At 37.6% G+C, this 18,126-nt stretch overlaps 1 protein-coding gene across 4 annotated transcripts in view; it reads right to left on the bottom strand.

Annotated features, from left to right (window-relative positions):
* Positions 1 to 4,910: 4,910 nt before the first annotated feature.
* LOC118264482 (TBC1 domain family member 16) overlaps positions 4,911 to 18,126 on the bottom strand; it is a 24,368-nt gene continuing 11,152 nt past the window's right edge. The window contains exons 2-7 of one of the 4 annotated variants that reach the window (XM_035576996.2): positions 11,621 to 11,817; positions 11,035 to 11,551; positions 10,380 to 10,557; positions 8,959 to 9,065; positions 7,054 to 7,235; positions 4,911 to 6,263 (exon numbers count right to left, since the gene is read on the bottom strand). In XM_035576996.2, coding sequence (XP_035432889.1) covers positions 6,070 to 6,263; positions 7,054 to 7,235; positions 8,959 to 9,065; positions 10,380 to 10,557; positions 11,035 to 11,551; positions 11,621 to 11,817 — 1,375 coding nt within the window. In that variant the 3' untranslated portion in view covers positions 4,911 to 6,069. The remainder of the gene's footprint in view (positions 6,264 to 7,053; positions 7,236 to 8,958; positions 9,066 to 10,379; positions 10,558 to 11,034; positions 11,552 to 11,620; positions 11,818 to 18,126) is intronic. The other 3 variants (XM_035576997.2, XM_035576999.2, XM_035577000.2) reach the window with 3 other exon arrangements.

Below are 18,126 nucleotides of genomic sequence, written 5' to 3'. Positions count from 1 at the left end.
TTACTCCGCGCATTGAATATAGTCGCGTGCGATAGCGGCAACTTCACGTTAGTCGGTAAGGCAAGGTACACACGGTATCAAAATCTATTGGCTTTGAATATGACTTTGGCTGTTGTTTAGAAAAGGGTAAGATGTTTTTTTAATTAGAAACAAAAAAGTTGTCTCAACACTGCCAGTATCAAAAATACACAACGTAAAAAGACATAACATATCTATATGTCCTAAATATGCGACCAGGCTATATGATATAGATAGATAGGCTGGTTGGAATTGATCTGAATCTAGCAGCCAGTGATGATCTATGGCACCGAAACGTAGTCTTTCACTATGGGCCTCAGAAGAAAGCTCAAGGTCACTCAGCACACTAACTAGGCACTTATAATGAAACATTGGAGACTCGGTTGCCACTAGCCAGGGTGCCACTACTTTTTTTTTTTTTTTTTTACGGTGGAAAATCATCCAATGACTTCTCCCGCCTTGGGCGAGGCGAGAGGGAGTGTCAGACTCTTACTGACTAAAAACCACCCCGTTCCTATATCTGCCCGTCGAGCCGGAGCCCCGGTAAACCCGCTAGGTAGTCCGCAGCTCCGGATTAGGCATCAGCCCTACTGGGCCCCATCTGTGGTGGTCTGATGGCTCTTTGAGGCGCGCGCAGAACGCGACGCGCACATATAAATCGCACAGGTCTAGTTCTGGTCGGGCGGCGAGCTACCCTTGCTCACCGTCCGCAGACCCGCACTTACGGTGGCCGGAGATCGTCGCGCGATCCCCGACGCCCGGAGTGTCTCTCGCGACGGCTGGGGCGTGAGGAAGTTCGTTCCCTCACGCGCCCCGCCTCCTCCTTAGCTAGCATGACTGCTTCGCAGAAGGAGGAGACGGCATCCCAGTCCCCCTCGCTCCGCACCATGGCTTGTATCAGTGCCGGACGCGAGAGGGCGCCGTCGCCGACCACATCCCTGAGGACACGGCGGTGCTCAGCCCACGCAGGGCAGACCGCAAGCGTATGTTCCACCGTGTCCTCCGGGCGGTCTTCGCAGTGATGACACCCGGGCGTTTCCTCCCGCCCAATCAGAAACAGGAACCTACCGAAGCTTCCATGTCCGGTAAGCACCTGCGTCAGGCGGTAGGTGAGGACGCCGTGGCGCCTCTCTAGCCACTCCTCAAAGAGGGGACTTACCGCTGCAATGACAGCGAGCCCAGCCACTACTTAGGGTGAACAAATCAAATAGATATCAATCCAATATTTTTTGCGGATGTATGTTCTAAGCCTAATGCCAACCAAAACATGCGCCGGCGTCGCACGGTGACGTTTGACATTGACCTCTGTGAATGATACAGTAAATAAAGTATTTTAGACTGAAGGTGTTTAAAAATACGATGAGTAATTACGCGGATTAAGTTGTATTTGCAAATTGTTTTGTATTTGTGTCTACACTACAGTCGGCTGAATATTGTATTATGTAAAATTTGTAAATAATATGTTGACTTACGTCATGCTATTCCATAATATGTCCCATCTACTGAAGACACTTTAGTTTTTAGTACCTTACTAGGTACCCACCTGCCCCTGATTTTCAAGATAAGGTACTTATCTACAGAGGTTATTAATTTGAGCATGAAAGATACAATAGCGCTTGTTCCATAGAGAAATAAATCATGTGGAGAACATAACCACCTCAATAAGTAGACGACGGTTGGAGACTCAGTTGTAAAAAAATAAAAAAAAAATACCGCCTGCATTTTTCTACTACTTCTTAGTTCGGGGTATTTGAGAGATTTCTTCACATCCCTTGTGTCTTTTCAGAACCTCATCGAACTAACAACGACGTGTACTTACCACTCCTAATAAGAACTGAACAGTCCTTTTACTCTATACTGGTTTACAAGGAAGGTTTAATGAAATCAAACGCTCATGGGATGCTTGTACATTTATTTCTAATAAGATATGGCTCCTATTCCTCGATAATCGATACGATACGTTCGTTACAAACATTTTATTTAACATTTACACAATATATTACAAGCAGATCATCATTATATTTATCACAGAGTACGCGTAACAATTCACAATATGCAAGAAATTAAATAAAACACTTTAAAATATTTCGTAGCCTCATAATTATGTCATAGTTTTTATCCATAACAATATTTTTTATACTATTATTAAGTACAGTCAGCCAAATTATTTGGTATACAGATAAGATAATAATAAATATTGATGTCGCATAATTTAATGCTTTAAACGTAACCAATCAATGGACAGTAGACAGTAATGTCTCTGCATTAAATCAATCTTTACTTCTAACCTGCGAACCAAATAATTTGGCTGACATAGATATACACAAATATATTTAACACAAGCGAAACATAACCTTAATTCATATAAAATATGGTTTAATTATAGGTTTTAGTGCGGCAATGAAAATTTTGATCATTAATTTATTCAGTAGATAGTCCAAAGTATAAATATAAATAACAAAATAAGGAGATATGATGACTAGGTTTGCTAGCTACCAGTGCAGCATCTATCTATTTCTTATTGTAACATTGTGTACCTAAATTCTATATAATTTTCTCCGTGAATGGTATTTTGCGAACATATTTATCTAAACTGTGAATTTGTGTATGAAGTGAATGTACGAGTTAAGAAACATCCTATTTTAACTCAATTCATAAACATAATATTTCTAGAAGAGACAAATACAGAATTACAGACATTGATGGATAATAGGTACTCTGTAGAAAACCTGAGATACTTAGATAAATTAAATTGCCACAAATCTCACTCTTTATATAAAATAAAAATGTTTTGAATAAAAAATAAAGATGACTTTATGTTTTCGTGGTGAACATGTGAGTAACAGTAAGTATTGGTTACCTATGCAACAAGGAATGTTTAATACATCGTCACTTTGTAAAATAAACAATTCATTTTGCATTCAAACTTTGCACTTTTACACCACAAATATATTTTATCTAATACATGTAAGCCAAAAATTAACGATAAGAAGTAACATTAAATCATCCGATTTTAAAACATTCATGTTTGATAAATAATCAATTATATAGATAGGTTTTATAAATACATTTAATTTAACAAATATAGAATACTAGCTTTTGCCAGCGGTTTTTCTGTTATTCCAGACCATAATCTACCGTTGTTCCGAATTTCATCCCGATCCCCTCGGCAGTTTTGACGTGGATTAAGTAACAAACATACACATAAACTCACAAACATTCGCATTGATAGTATTATTAGTAAGAATAATGTAATAAGCTGCCTCGTTCGATTCAATTGAACTCCGTAGTTTACCTTACTGATATTAATCATAACAACTTTGATTAGATTATTTATAGACGATTAATATCCCTATATAAAATAACGAAAACGTGGTGCAACAAACAGAACTGTACCCTTAGTACGATTTTGCTTTACGTTTAAAGTAATCGAAACGAGAGCGCCTTCGGCACTGATTGGCCGGCTCGATTAACTAACCAATCAGAGCGCCAAACAACTACTTTAAGCGTAAAGCAAATTCATACTAAGGGTATAGTTATTTTCATACAAATAACTATCATGAGACATATAAAATAAATTAGACACTACAGCATAATCACGTAACCATTTAAAGAAAGTGCTCGACTAGTTTCAAGCTTTGACGGGGGTTCATAAACATAATCTTCAATCGTTAAATTAATTACGTGTCTGAGCCGTAAACCAGTGACTCACGAAAGTTATGAAGTCAAGTTAAAAATAGTCATTATTAAAGTAACCTTGAAAGAAAGTGTACCAGGCATTGTTGCACCACAAATTACTATATGTATATTGTATAATATAATATGTTAATGTATGTTAGGTAAATAACATTATCATTCAGTAAGCATGTATTTAACAACAAGCATATAAATATCCTACCTATCTAATTTTATAAACCAGTGGAAAATATAATATACATATAACTTATATTCTATATACCTACTATTATATATTTAAAATAGCTGCGCATTTTATAAATTTTTGTATAATAAATACTTAGCTGAATTGTGTATGCTTCTATACTCTAGTAAATAACGATTTTTTTCAACAATTTACAATATTTTACAATGTCTTCAAACATTATTGGTACGTAGATACATATCTACTTTCACGTCAATTTTTAAAGAATACATTTAACATATAGGTACTATATCTTTTCATATTTTATCATTTGACAGAAATGCCGCAACGATACACAAACAAAGCCTTCGGTAATTCCTATCTGTATACCAAATAAATTAGCTGACTGTACGTACCTACATTGAATTTCACCAAAATCTGGCTAGTAGTTTTATGAAGGGCGAATCTTTTAGTAGTGAAATCTTTTAGTACAGGCTAGTGCTGAAAATCATCACCGTGTCTCGAGCCCTGGCCTTTTTGCAGGGTGTTGATTTTTTTTAATTATTTGATTATTATTTTTCTAGTACGTAACGCATGCTTTTATGTGTCAAATACAACATAGAAATAATAATTAAATAATATAAAATATTATTTAATTTTTTTTTATTTAAAACGTCGCCTCAAACTACCATTTTCTCCTGTATTGTGGGTGCGTAAAGTCAAATGAATGAATTGTCGTGAAAGTAAATATTTAATAACTTTGTCATGTTTGATATGAATACCCCTAGATTTTATAGGTAAAACATTTGATGGTAACAATTATCATACGTGTAAACCAGGTACGTTTTTAACAATAATTTCATTACTTTTTTTACTTTGTTACTGATAAGTTTAAGAACATTCCTCGTTTTCTATTTGATATGTCCCAGCCATATCGAAAACCTATATATTTTAAAAACTTTCCTTTTAATAGGGTAGATGACTCATTTTAATGTCCGTCTCGTAGATTATTAAAATATTAGGCACGTTTTTTTTTTTCTTTCGAAAACAAATACTTTCGAAGAATAATATATCGATTTGAAATATCGCGTACCGTCACTTCTAGGTACGTTTTATACGTAGAAAAGACGTATTTGCTCCCACTCGTAAACTTGGATTCATTTTTCTCTAAGCATTGTTACGTTATATGACAAAATAAAAAAATACGTATCTAATATTATTCATTATCTAACTGACAGACTAAATAGATTTTTTATTTGTATAACCCGTCATCATCCCTATTCCTTTTCGTATCTACTGGAAATAATTTTGTACTAATAAAATTTTGTACGATGTGCGATGGAAAACACAGTTAGTTATACGTATACCGTTTTCGTTTAAATTCCTATATTTTTTTCCAATTAAAAATCATTTAACTCGCATTACTTGATTCGGTAAATAAGTAGAGCATTTTCAAAGCAATCGTTAAAACGTCGTTCCTTAAAACCATTATTCTGTAGCACTTTCCATTTTAAAACAATACATTGTTTTGTAACAATATACCCCTTTACAGTGAAACTTCGAAACTGACAGTTATTATTGAAAGAAATAAAGTCGAAATTTCTATACAACTAATTAGTATGTTTTGTACAATGGCGGACACGAAAAGTGGGCCACATTTTCACTTACCGTTTCGTCCTGAAAACTTTTCTCAGAACAAGACGTTTGTTTGTGAAAACGTGACCACTTCATTACTACACAATTCTACTCGACACTTTCGCAGAAATCATGACATTTTACTTAAGACCTTCCTAAAAGCATACAAATATATAAAGTGTTACATTTATCATTAATTTGAGACTCCGTTTACGCCTTTCTCTTCGCAAAACTTATTTTTAATACATGTTTTGTTTGTACATAAAACTCATATCTTAACATCTATCCTTACTTTAAAATGAAACATGGCAAAATGCAACTTAATTCTAATTAAAAGCAGGTAATGCACGGCACTAGAGTTTAAATAGAGTTTTTAATACTGATTCAATAAGACTGCTTTTACTTTGCACTTCTAAAATGGCTTAGACAACGAACGAAGAACCGATTTTCCTTAACACATACATACATTGCGCCGTTTGAACGTAAGAATTCAAACTAAACACAGCGAAACCCAGCAGTGTACTCCTAAAACCGTATTCAATAGCTTCTATCTTCGTTTACTGCACAGCATACTTGCAGAAGTCGTGGGCTCCAGTACATTCGACGCTTGGTCTATGGGTGGAGTCCCATATCCCTGGACCACATCGCTGGCACATGCCTACCAAGGTGCAAGGGATCCTGACTAGCTGGCGGAACTGGTGGAGTAGACCTCTAGCCTTGCGGAGGATGAGTCTTCCATCCATGTACATTGCTGGAAATAAAAATAAACTTTTTCTTAATCAACAAAACAAGGTATTATGCTTGAAACTGCACCCTTAGTATGAGATTTTGTTTTACGTTTAACGAGAGCGCATTCGGCGTTCTGATTGGTTGGTTTATTCGAGCCGGCCAATCAGAGCGCCGTACACGCTCTCGTTTCGATTACTTTAAACGTAAAGCAAACTCATACTAAGGGCACTTTATTTTTTAATTCGTTGAGGACTCTGTATAAAAAATATTATTATTAGTTTAGCAAAACAAAATGTTTAAGGTCACGATGTACAAAATGTACACATGTGTAATGTGTTTGAAATCAAACAATATGTTGCCCTAGTTATGAACGTTAAACATGAATATGGTTATTTCAAACAAATATGAATCATGATTGCTGGAATATACGTAGACAACATTTGTTATTAAAATATGTAGAAAGACAAAGACTATATTAGCTATTCTTCTAAAGAAAAAACTAAGTAAACTGAAGTTTTTCTATGAAATAGGGATCAAACGAGCAGATGGGTCACCGAATAGTAAGCGATCAATGCCGCCCATGGACATCAGAGGAGTCACAGGTGCGTTGCCGGCCTTTTAAGAAGGAATACGCTCTTTTCTTGAAGGTCGTATCGATTCGGAATTACGACGAAGTAAAATAGAACTTCCTTTATTTCGTAATCCGATAGTGTTGCAAGTACATAAGTGTACCTACACTTACTACACACCACACTACTGCAGGGTGCAGAAACCGTTGCCGTTGGCTTAAAAAAAGACTTTATATAACCCACCTAAAGAACTAAAATGCAGCAGCATCTCGTCCGTATTGAGATCCTGTGCGATGACGTCATCAGCGTACACTGCAATGATGGCCAGACACAGGAAGAGATGGAAGTAGTCCGTCTGATAGTTGGCCCAGCACGCTTCCCACATGCGCAGCGCTACTGCTTCCGTGAACTCGCGTTTGAAACACCTGAAACGAAAGAAAATGAGCACATAAAACACCAGTTAGTCAAGCCAATCTTAGATGGTAAACTCTTGCAACAGATATTCGACTTTATTGCGTCGATATTATAGAGTTGAAAATAATTAAGTAAAGTAACTAATGAACCACCAGTTAGTCAAGCCAATCTTAGATGGTAAACTCTTGCAACAGATATTCGACTTTATTGCGTCGATGTTTTAGAGTTGAAAGTGAATTAGGTAAAGTAAGTGATGAACATCTTTGTGAATAATTTGATTATGAAACATCAGATTTTCCTATCGTGGTCAAATTTTCTACCTGTACCTGTAATATTATCACGTTTTTCTACACACTTCATTCTCTTATAACTATGCAATCAGTACCCTTAGTATGAGTTTGCTTTACGTTTAAATAAATCGAAACGAGAGTGTGTTCGGCACTCTGATTGGCCGCCTCGAAAAAGCCAACCAATCAAAGCGCCGAACGCGCTCTCGTTTCGATTACTTTAAACGTCAAACAAACTTGTACTAAGGGTACAGAAATGGAGACTTTCCACGAATCAAATCAATTCGATTTGCGTAACAATCGTACAGGCTGTTATTGCTTGATTGCTTACTTACACTTCACATTCTTACCTTTAATAACATACCTAGCAAACAATTATAGCGTAACCTTGTACTGTTGTTTTACTTATTTTCTTTATTACAATTGATTTTCTTTTGAAACTGTTTGTAATTTTCCCCAAATTTATTTTATTAGCTTCTGCCAGCGGTGTCACAGGCATTCCAGTAGTATAAAAAGTATCCTATAATCAAAATCAGCTCATTCCCTGTCTGTATACCTAATTTCATCGAGATGCGATCAGTAGTTTCAACATGATTGACGGACAAACATCCAAACGTAGTGTGATAGGTCGATGTTTGAACTGAGACTCGCCTGCCGATGATGGGACCAACGAAAGAGCCCAGAGAGTGGCTTAAAGGGCCGCCCTTTAAGCCACTTAAACACTCCCATCTACCCACATTTTACACTTGAAAGGTCAAAGAAAACAAACATTTTATAAAAAGGCTAGATAATTTAATATCCTTAGCCAGGTAAAAACCACACTCGTATGTCAAAGGGTCGTATGTTTTCTATCTGTGTGGGTATATAATTACATTTTGTCTCGCTTTGATGTTTTCCTTTGACGCTACTAAACGAGATACCTTTTTAAGTAGTAAGAGGGGAATAACAAGGGAAAAGGGTACGTGACGTCATTGTACACTACAAGCCCGTGTCAAAAATAATAGTGAAGCACATTCAAGTAGGTATTTGAAAAATAGAAGTGCTATTTTATTTAGTTAACATGAGTTATTGAAAATCATAAGTTCGGCAAAGCATATCAAATGCGATTCCTGAATCAAATTTTTCTGATACGGACTTAATTAGGGACTTTTATGCAAGGACATACCTTGCATAAAAGTCCCATCGGACCTTATAAATTTACTAACTACTTTTAACTATTATTAGAGTTACTATTCAAAACGTAACAATTCAAACTTAATTAAACTATAACCAGCTCTGGAGTTAGGTGTTGACAAAATATGTTGTAGGTATAGGTAATGGAACATACCAACATCATACATATTATACCATATTTATTTTCTTCCTAACTTTTCGAGCAACAAAATGCAATATGTTTAAAAAGATAAACTTAATGCTCAAGCCTCTGCCATCATAAACAAATACTTACAACAATATCCAACGGTGACAAAACAGTAACTCCATCGCATCAACATGTTTCTCCAAATGCTTGTAGAAATGTGGCAACATTATCCTTATTAATTCACGCAGGTAACTCTGCAAATTGAAAATGTCATACGTAGGAGTTTTCATTTCAGTGAGGTAATAAAATAAAATGTTAGGTAACAAGGCTGTAATCAAGCTGACTACATCGATACTGATAAATAAGATTATCTGTGACTCACTACAAATCGTTTACACAGGTTTTAATTGTAGCTAGATAATGATAACATATGTACATTTATTTCATTTCAAATGAGAACAAAGGATGTTCATTTCATTCAATAATTCCCATAGACGAGATAAAACCCTTCATTAATGCGGTAGTACGCACTCAATCAATCCATGACCTCAACACCCGTTGATAACTGTACCTAAGTATTTGATAATCCAACTAACGTATGTATATTGATTTTTCTATCGTGACGTCACACTACATACGTCAGTTACCCGTATTAAAAAAGCATGGATACGAGATCATAGATTAATTGAAATACGTGATGTCGACGGAATTAAGCGCTGAGTGCTTATAAAGGTAAGCGTCCATAGGCCCGCATCGTACGCATCCCACGCATCGTACGCATACCGTATGCCGTCATCAGCACGCGTCGGACGATGCGGATATGTGGACGCAGTTGTATGAGTTTTTATACAAGACAAACTAAAACCCGTTGCGTGCGGTGCGTGCGATGCGTACGATGCTGGCCTGTACGCGTACCTTTAAGCGCTACATTCGTTCGATTATTTTTTTTCTAGCTTAGGTAAGCATTTCACCGATGTTAGGTAAGCACCCGAGAAGCTATCAAAGCTCTATTGATTCCACCCCTTCGATTAAAATAGCTTAAATAATAAAATCGACTAGACACTCGAATAACGATTGTCATAAAGTGGTATATTTGGGTATATCTGATTGTGTCAATCTGTCTGCGATTTGTCCATAAGATAACTATTTGAAATCTTTTGTACTAAAACAATGATTGCGTGTTGATTGTCTACTTTGACAATAGTTATCCGCGAATTGGGCTATTACTTTAACTTTTTGCATGTATACTTATGCAGAAAAACAGTTCAAAATTTTTCGAAAGCCTTTAAATGAGCTTCAAATGTCTCAATCTTCTAAGTACTTCTTCTGTTTCTACCCAAAAATGTACACATCAACGTTGTAAGACACAATAAGTACCTAATAAAAATAACATCAGGTACAGAGAATGCCCTTTTTTGTGGCCAGATGTGTATCTATCTACGACGGTATATTCTACTCCAGCCTTTTAACATAAACCTTAAATCTTAAATATATGGAAAGTTTATGGTTATATAGTAGAAAAGCCGACACCGATGAAGCTGTACCTTTGTAAATGAATGTGTACCTACATTATTGGACATTAAACAGTTGTTGTATCTTACAAGATTGTTATCCATGTCATTGTCGGTCGGTGTGCACACAAATATGGCTCGTTGCATCAGCCCCACGAAGCACCAGAATGCTTCGGCTTCGCATTTAATCTCACATAATACTGGAGCTAACAAGTCACTCATTCCTTGGGTGTAACTGCAAAATAATATAACAATTAAAATAGTTTCTGGCAAAAACGCAATAGTCATGAAATCTTTGATTGTCAATCAAACAATCCATTTCATTTACGAACTAGAAATCCAGACAAACAGATTGAAAAACAAAAATCCAATTTAAGCAATGGTGTAATTTACATAATTCCAGCTAGACCTTTTAGACAGCTTAGTAATGAAGAAGAATTGGGCTTTAAGTGAAAAAATCCTTTTATAAATTCCTTAGGATCGTTAATCGCCCTCCGAGACGACCTTTCAAAACAAGACAGACACGAGCCTTGAATACCAAACGGCTCCAATGCGCAGGGCCGATGACGTGCATATTCGCAGTAAATGCCCATTTATTAAATTGTACAGTTGGGTGTAATTAGCGTGTGGAACAATGGACGATGAGGTATCGCACACAAAGCCCTCATTAACTAGAATCCAACAATAAGTACAAATATTTCATTGTCCTTACCCTAAAACTGGATTGTACACTGCATAGTTCAACAATATGTTCTTCATTATCTCCACGTTGTAATTGTTTTCTCCCGCAAAAAATGGATTCCCTCGATCTGTTCTGACCACATCTTTCTCTATCACACATTGTACTGTCTTCCAAAAGACTGCGTGCTGTTCAGGAGTCATCTTTTCCAGTCTTCTGGTCGTGATTTCATCGTATTCTCTTGACCTTATCTGAAGTATTATCTCCCTTTCATCATACGTTGAGTTGTAAGGGTAGCAATGTAACAGGAATGGCCACACTTCCCTCCTAAGTTCCTTGTCCAGCCCTCCAAAGAAGACACATTTCCTCAAAAAGAGATCGTCTTCGATCACACCTTTTGCGTTCATTATCTTTCCGTAAAACAGTTCGGGGGATATTTTGGGAAGTTTCCCTTCCTCGGGATGTTGTTCCGACTTCTGCACTTCTGGACGGCATACCATAAAGTGACGATACGGTAAGTTTGGCTCTTCAGAACCTGTGGAAACATTGCCTACTTAGGTAAGAAGAAACTTTTGAATGCAATTTAGATCTCAAAAAATCTAATGATTTTCATTATTACCTGGAGTGAGTTTGATATTGTGAAGTAACGAATGCCATCGATGAAGCACTTGCGCCAAGTGATCCAGACCTCCATGATGGAAATGTAAAATTTTGTACTGAGATTCCCTGGAGGCTACCACCAGCTGTCCACACGTGCAGTTGTCGTCGTTGAAGAACAGACGCAATGACCGCATCTGACTCAAGTCCACCGAGAATCTAAGGAAGACAGATTATTTGCATTAAGTACTAGGCCTTATCCATGCGAAGAATGTGTAACCCACAATGACAAGTCATTTTAATTAACACCAATAAAAACTTAAGGAGATATAACAGCCAAGAGTTCGCTTCGACAAGTTACCTAACTGTCATAATCATAAAGTTTAGTATCCGAGACACCCGCAAGCTATTTCCATAAACCAAGTATTTACAAGCAAATACCTCTCGTAAAAAACTTTACAACAGACGTGTATTAGCCTGATCTAGATGCGTGATTTAACCGCACTGATGCATTCACCGCCTACCGTTAATCTATTGGAATCGGAAAACAGTAGCAAAACCATTCATAATGTTAACATGATGCAAATTATCTTGCGTGGAGTTTTGTTTTTTATGGAATAAGCCGGTAAACGAGCAGACGGATCACCTGATGGCAAGCAATCGTCGCCCCTCATGGACATCCGAAAGACCAGAGGCGTTACAAGTGCGCTGACGGTCTTTTGGGGTTAGGAATTTAAGGGTTGTACTCCTACAACCCTTAAATTCCTCAATTTCTCAATCTTACCAATCCAATCAGGGATCCAAAATGATTCTCCAATCAGGGGTTGGGAAGATTGGGAATTTAATTGGACCTTCGGTAACCTCACTCACACAACGCGAGCGTTGTTTCACGTCGGTTTTCTGTGAGGCCGTGGTATCACTTCGGTCGAGCCGGCCCATTCGTGCCGAAGTATGGCTCTCTCACACTTAAAATGTAAACATGATGCAAATTATCTTGTATGGAGTACAACGTGTCTAGCAATCGATATCACATATTAAGTAGCTAGGGGAGAACTAAGATTAATGCGTTTCACGTTCGCAATAACTTCAACTTAAACTTATACGTTAGCTCAGACGCGGCTCAAGGGAATAGAGATTTATTCGCTTGAACTATTTACATGTATCTTTTTGGGACACGGGTTTTCAAAGGGGTGAAATTGCTCTGTCTGGCGTTGACAAGGGACCTCTCGAAGTATTGTAAACTAAAACCACTAGGGGTGTCTTCGCAACTAATGGTTGGTAAATAATTATTTCTGACTTCATATCTGTTAATTATAGTGTTATGGATCTTTAGAATATTACGGAACTAGCCTGAAGTTTGTTTCTTTAACCGAAGTTTCTTTTTTGATTCTGTTCAATTTCTGTTTCCCTATTAACCAGAATATTTGAAAGAATCTAACGTGCGCGCGCGTTAGGGCTTGGGAAACACCAAAGTAGTAAAATCACTTATTTTACTCCTTTTAAACAGAAGCATAAATAATCTTTACGGCCTTATGAAGCCTTATGAAGAGGTTATCGGTATTCGATCGATTGATTTTGCGGAGAGTGGTCGTGTTGCAGTTGCTCTCTGTGATCTGAAGTAGTGTCTTATCGGTGAATCGTGATTTTATCGGTCCCTCCTGTTCTCTCCTGGGATATTCGCCATATACACCCGCGGCCATCTTGTTTTTTGTCGGACGTCTCTTTTGTTGGGAATACGTTGCTGTATTCACAGTGAACTTGTGCCGGTGCAGACGCCTGAACCAACGAAGACGGAAAAGAACTGCTGGCGGGTGAGATTTGAACCCGCGGACATCCGATCTCAAAGCGGTCGTGCTGCCCCTGGACCAACGGTACATTGACGTCACTGGTGAAAATAGGTGATCACTTTCCGTGGATTGCTAATAATATCTGGCAGGTGCTTCTGCGAAGTGTTATTGCTATTACTTTTTAATCAGGTGCGTACAAGTTTGCTATTGTGGTTGCTGCAGGCGCTTTCCGTGAATTGCTGATAATATTATACATTTTTCAATATGTCTGTTGCTCGCACGCCTCCATCGTCTATGAACCAAGCTCAGTCGGAACCAAATATAAGTCAATCTCCTTCTTTGACGGGCCTAAATAATGCCTACATCACAAATCGCGCCAGCAAAAGATATCGCCATACTGACTCTTCGGATGACGAACAACCGGGCGTAGCTGCAGATATTAAAGAAATATTAAAAGCCTGGAAGGACGAGCAGGAAGCTAATCTAAACCGTGTCCTAATTGAACAAAGTGTTCATATGTCGAAGCTCTCTACTGACTTAGCTGAGTTAAAAATACAAAATCTGTCTATTCAGAAATCGAATCTTGAGATAGAAAAATCCCTTACATTCATGAACCAGCAGTACGAGGACATGAAGAAGCAGATTGAATGTCTTCAAAAAGAAAGAAAGGAATACCTGCATACCATTCAAGAACTCGAAAAGCAAGTCACTGACCTTCGGCAGACCTCCCGTGGCTCCTCTGTAGAGATTCGTAACGTACCTTCCTCTGAGCGAGAGTCCACCACCGACCTCACACAGATTGTGCAGAACCTTGGCAAAGTGCTTGGCGCCCCTATCAACGGTGTGCGCGACATCTATCGGATTCCAGGTAAACAAGGAAACATTAAACCGATCGTTGTTGAACTAACCTCGGTGCAAGATAAGGAGAAGATGCTGACCTCCGCAAAAAGTTACAACAAATCTCGCTCACGTGAAGATCGCCTAAACACCGGTCTGATTGGCTGTCCAGGGAAACCCCAACCCATATACGTAGCAGAATATCTGCCGAGTTCAGCCAAGAAGCTATTTTACTTAGCAAGAGAATTTGCTAAGTTGAATAAATACGAGTTCTGTTGGACCACTAATGGCAAAGTTTTCCTCCGCAAGGAACACGGCGCAAGACACATTATAGTTCAATCTGAACAATTCCTCCTAGATCTCCAAAAACAACAATGACTTTTCAAGAAAAATAATGTACCTATATATGCTTATTGTTACCATTGTATTATTTCAGTTATTTTAGTTTTTATAATTTTCATACCATATTTTTTAGTAACTATGTATACTGTTAAAATTTCAAACATGCATACTTCTTCATACACAACCCATTCAGTAACTCACATAGCTTATAAACTCTTTAATTTTCTCTCACTCGTTCGTGTTAGTATTTATTTTAACTCAGTTATTACCCGTATCCTTCTTATAGCCGGAAGCCAAATTTACAACTTTACACATTTACTATTAACTTTACACAAACTCCACACAAGTAATCAATATATCTCTACGCCTTGCCCACTATTGTCTGAATATTTTAATACATATATAAATGGCTACCATTCTTGAATTAAACTCAGAGCTGGATACACTCGACAGCTCGAATTCATACATATGTGAACCAGATCAATGTGGTTTGTTTTTGGAATACTCTGGTGACAATTCTTTAACAGTCCTCCAACTAAACATTCGCTCCGTAGGTAAAAACTTTGACCAACTCAGAATTCTCCTCTCTCAAGTTAATGTCTCATGTGACGTTATAGTATTAACAGAGTGTTGGCTACAGAAAAACCCTAACATTCCGCCTTTGGAAGGGTACACCTTATACTCAACAACTGAGCCTCCAAATCAAAATGCGGGGGTTATAATGTATATTAAATCCTCCATCACGCATACCGTAGCTGAACCAAATTTACAATTTGCAGACTGTCTCTCGTGTGTCATTGATAATAAGACCGCAATAGTAGCAATTTATAGGTCTCCTTCCTGCTCCAAACGAGAACAATTTGATTCCTTTCTTGACAGTCTAAATACCCTTTTAAATACACTAAAACCTTACAGTAACATTTCAATTGTTGGAGATCTCAACATTGATATTAAACCTCATACTAATGATGCTTTCTCAAATGACTACTTAATACTAAATGCTACACATGCTTTGTCCCCAACTCATGTCTTTCTTACTAGAGAAGACAAGTGCTATGACCACGTTCTACTAAAAACAAAATTACCTTCCACTACACTTGTTATTGAATCACACATTACTGACCACAAACCTACACTTCTTAATCTTAAACTCAAAAATAATATCCGCAATGATACCCGTTCTAAGACTGTTATTGATATGGAGAGTATCCAGAAGGAAATCTCAAATACCGACTTCTCGCATATTCTTTTCGTTGAAGACGTGAACGTTGCAGCGGATACATTAACAAGAATCCTATCAAACATTACCGCTAAACACACAAAATCAACTTTGGTCCCTAACAAAAACATAATTTTAAAACCCTGGATCACCCCAGGTTTAATTCGCTGTATAAGAAATAGAGATCGTCTTCATATTAAATATAGGAAATCCCCTAACAACCAGATTGTCAAAACCACATATACCCGGTACCGTAATTTTTGTAATTTCCTTCTACGTAAACTTAAAAGAATATATGAAAAAAACTAACTACTTAGAAGTAGGAATAACTTGAAAGCTACGTGGAGAACCATTAAAAAAATCACACACACTGAAAAAACTCGCAGCTCTCCCATAGAACTATTGAAATTAACTGGCAACATTCCATCCTCATTAAATTCAGTAAATAAATACTTCGTCGAGATAGGCAAAACCCTCGCCACAAGAATACGTCCATCCGACAATGACATAGCCGCATATTTCAATCAAATGCCGACCAGGAACTCAATGGCGCTTCTTGACACAGACGATGCTGAAGTGGAATCTATTCTCATGAGCCTGCGATCTGATTCAGCTACTGGATGGGATGGAATCCCATGTTCGGTACTAAAATTTAACCGTCAAGTCCTTATCCCCATATTAACCCACATCTGCAATACGGCGTTTCACACAGGTTTTTCCCAATGCCTTCAAAAAGGCACTACTCCACCCAATCCATAAAAGCGGTGATAAAGGCAACGTCACTAACTATAGGCCCATCTCAGTCTTAACGTCCCTGTCTAAGATACTTGAAAAGCTCCTCAATAAGCGGCTTACAAACTTTTTAATAAAAAATAAGATACTATCAGACCGACAATATGGTTTTCGCTCAGGCATCTCTACGGAGGACGCGGTTGTGGATCTTGTTATGCATATTACCACTAAGCTAGATCAGGAACAAAAATGTCTTGGCATCTTTTTAGACCTTCAAAAGGCTTTCGACACCGTCGATGTGCCTACACTTCTGAATAAGCTCCCTAATTTCGGTATTAGAGGGGTTGCCTACGACATTTTCTGTGACTACCTCTCAAATCGTCGACAAAGCGTTACAATCAGCGGCCACACTAGTGCTGAGATTCCCATAGAATACGGCGTTCCTCAGGGATCAATCATCGGACCAACCCTGTTTCTGCTGTATATTAACCAGCTATGTAATATTTCCTTGCCTCACTGCAAAATTTTTACTTATGCGGATGATACCGCTATAGTGGTACATGGTTCGGATTGGTCAGATGTCAAATCTAAAGCAGAACACAACCTGACGATAATTAATAGCTGGTTGTCTCAGAACCTCCTAACACTCAATCATTCTAAAACCTATTTCATTCCCTTTTCCATTCGTAACAGCACACAACCACGGTCTAATTATAAACTATTTATCCATTCCTGTCGTAATCCCAATGATAAATGCAACTGCCTTCCCATAACTCAAAAACAATTTATTAAATATCTTGGTCTTTATATTGACCGAAACCTAAATTGGTATCCCCAAATAGAGGCTCTGACTACTAGAGCAAGGCGATTAATCCATCTTTTTAAAACCCTTAGACAATCAGCCGACCCTGAAACCCTAAACCTGGTCTACTCTTCTCTGTGTCAATCTATTCTAACTTATTGTGTGACAGCATGGGGATGTGCGGCAAAGACTAGACTGATCAGGGTTGAGAGAGCACAAAGAGCTGTGCTCAAAGTTATGCACTACAAGCCCTTAAGGTATCCTACTTGTGAACTTTACTCTCTTGCTTCTGTTCTCACAGTGAGGCAACTCTTTGTGCTCAAAGCTACCCTACGCCTACATACTAAGTTGCCACCGCCTGATGCTTCCAAACGGAAACCCCATAGGGCCTGTGCTGTCCCCCGCCACAAAACCGTTTTTGCCTCTCGACAATTTTATGTCTCTAGCTCTATTATTTATAACAAAATTAATGGAATCTTGGATATTACCAAATTAAATAAACATGAGGTTAAAAAAAGACTCACCACATGGCTTCTAAAACAGAATTACGAAGACACTGAAAAATTATTACCCAACAATAAGTAACACACCACACTAACATACACAAAAACACACACAACTTTATCATAACACTCACTCACTCTAAATCTATTATTGCTTGTTTGATTGATTGTTTGTTTGTTTGTCATAAATACAATATCTAAGACATGTTTTTACATATATGCTCCTTTTGTTTGTATAAATTTCTACTTTTAATCTACTAGCCTTAGCTTTTGTTTTCTTAAGTTAAAAGTGCGGTCGAACACTGA

The sequence above is a fragment of the Spodoptera frugiperda genome, chromosome 26 (genome assembly GCF_023101765.2).
Source record: "Spodoptera frugiperda isolate SF20-4 chromosome 26, AGI-APGP_CSIRO_Sfru_2.0, whole genome shotgun sequence".
NCBI classification, from domain to species: domain Eukaryota; kingdom Metazoa; phylum Arthropoda; class Insecta; order Lepidoptera; family Noctuidae; genus Spodoptera; species Spodoptera frugiperda.
The sequence above is the reverse complement of the archived record's forward strand: the minus strand, read 5'-3'. Positions and strand labels throughout refer to the sequence as shown.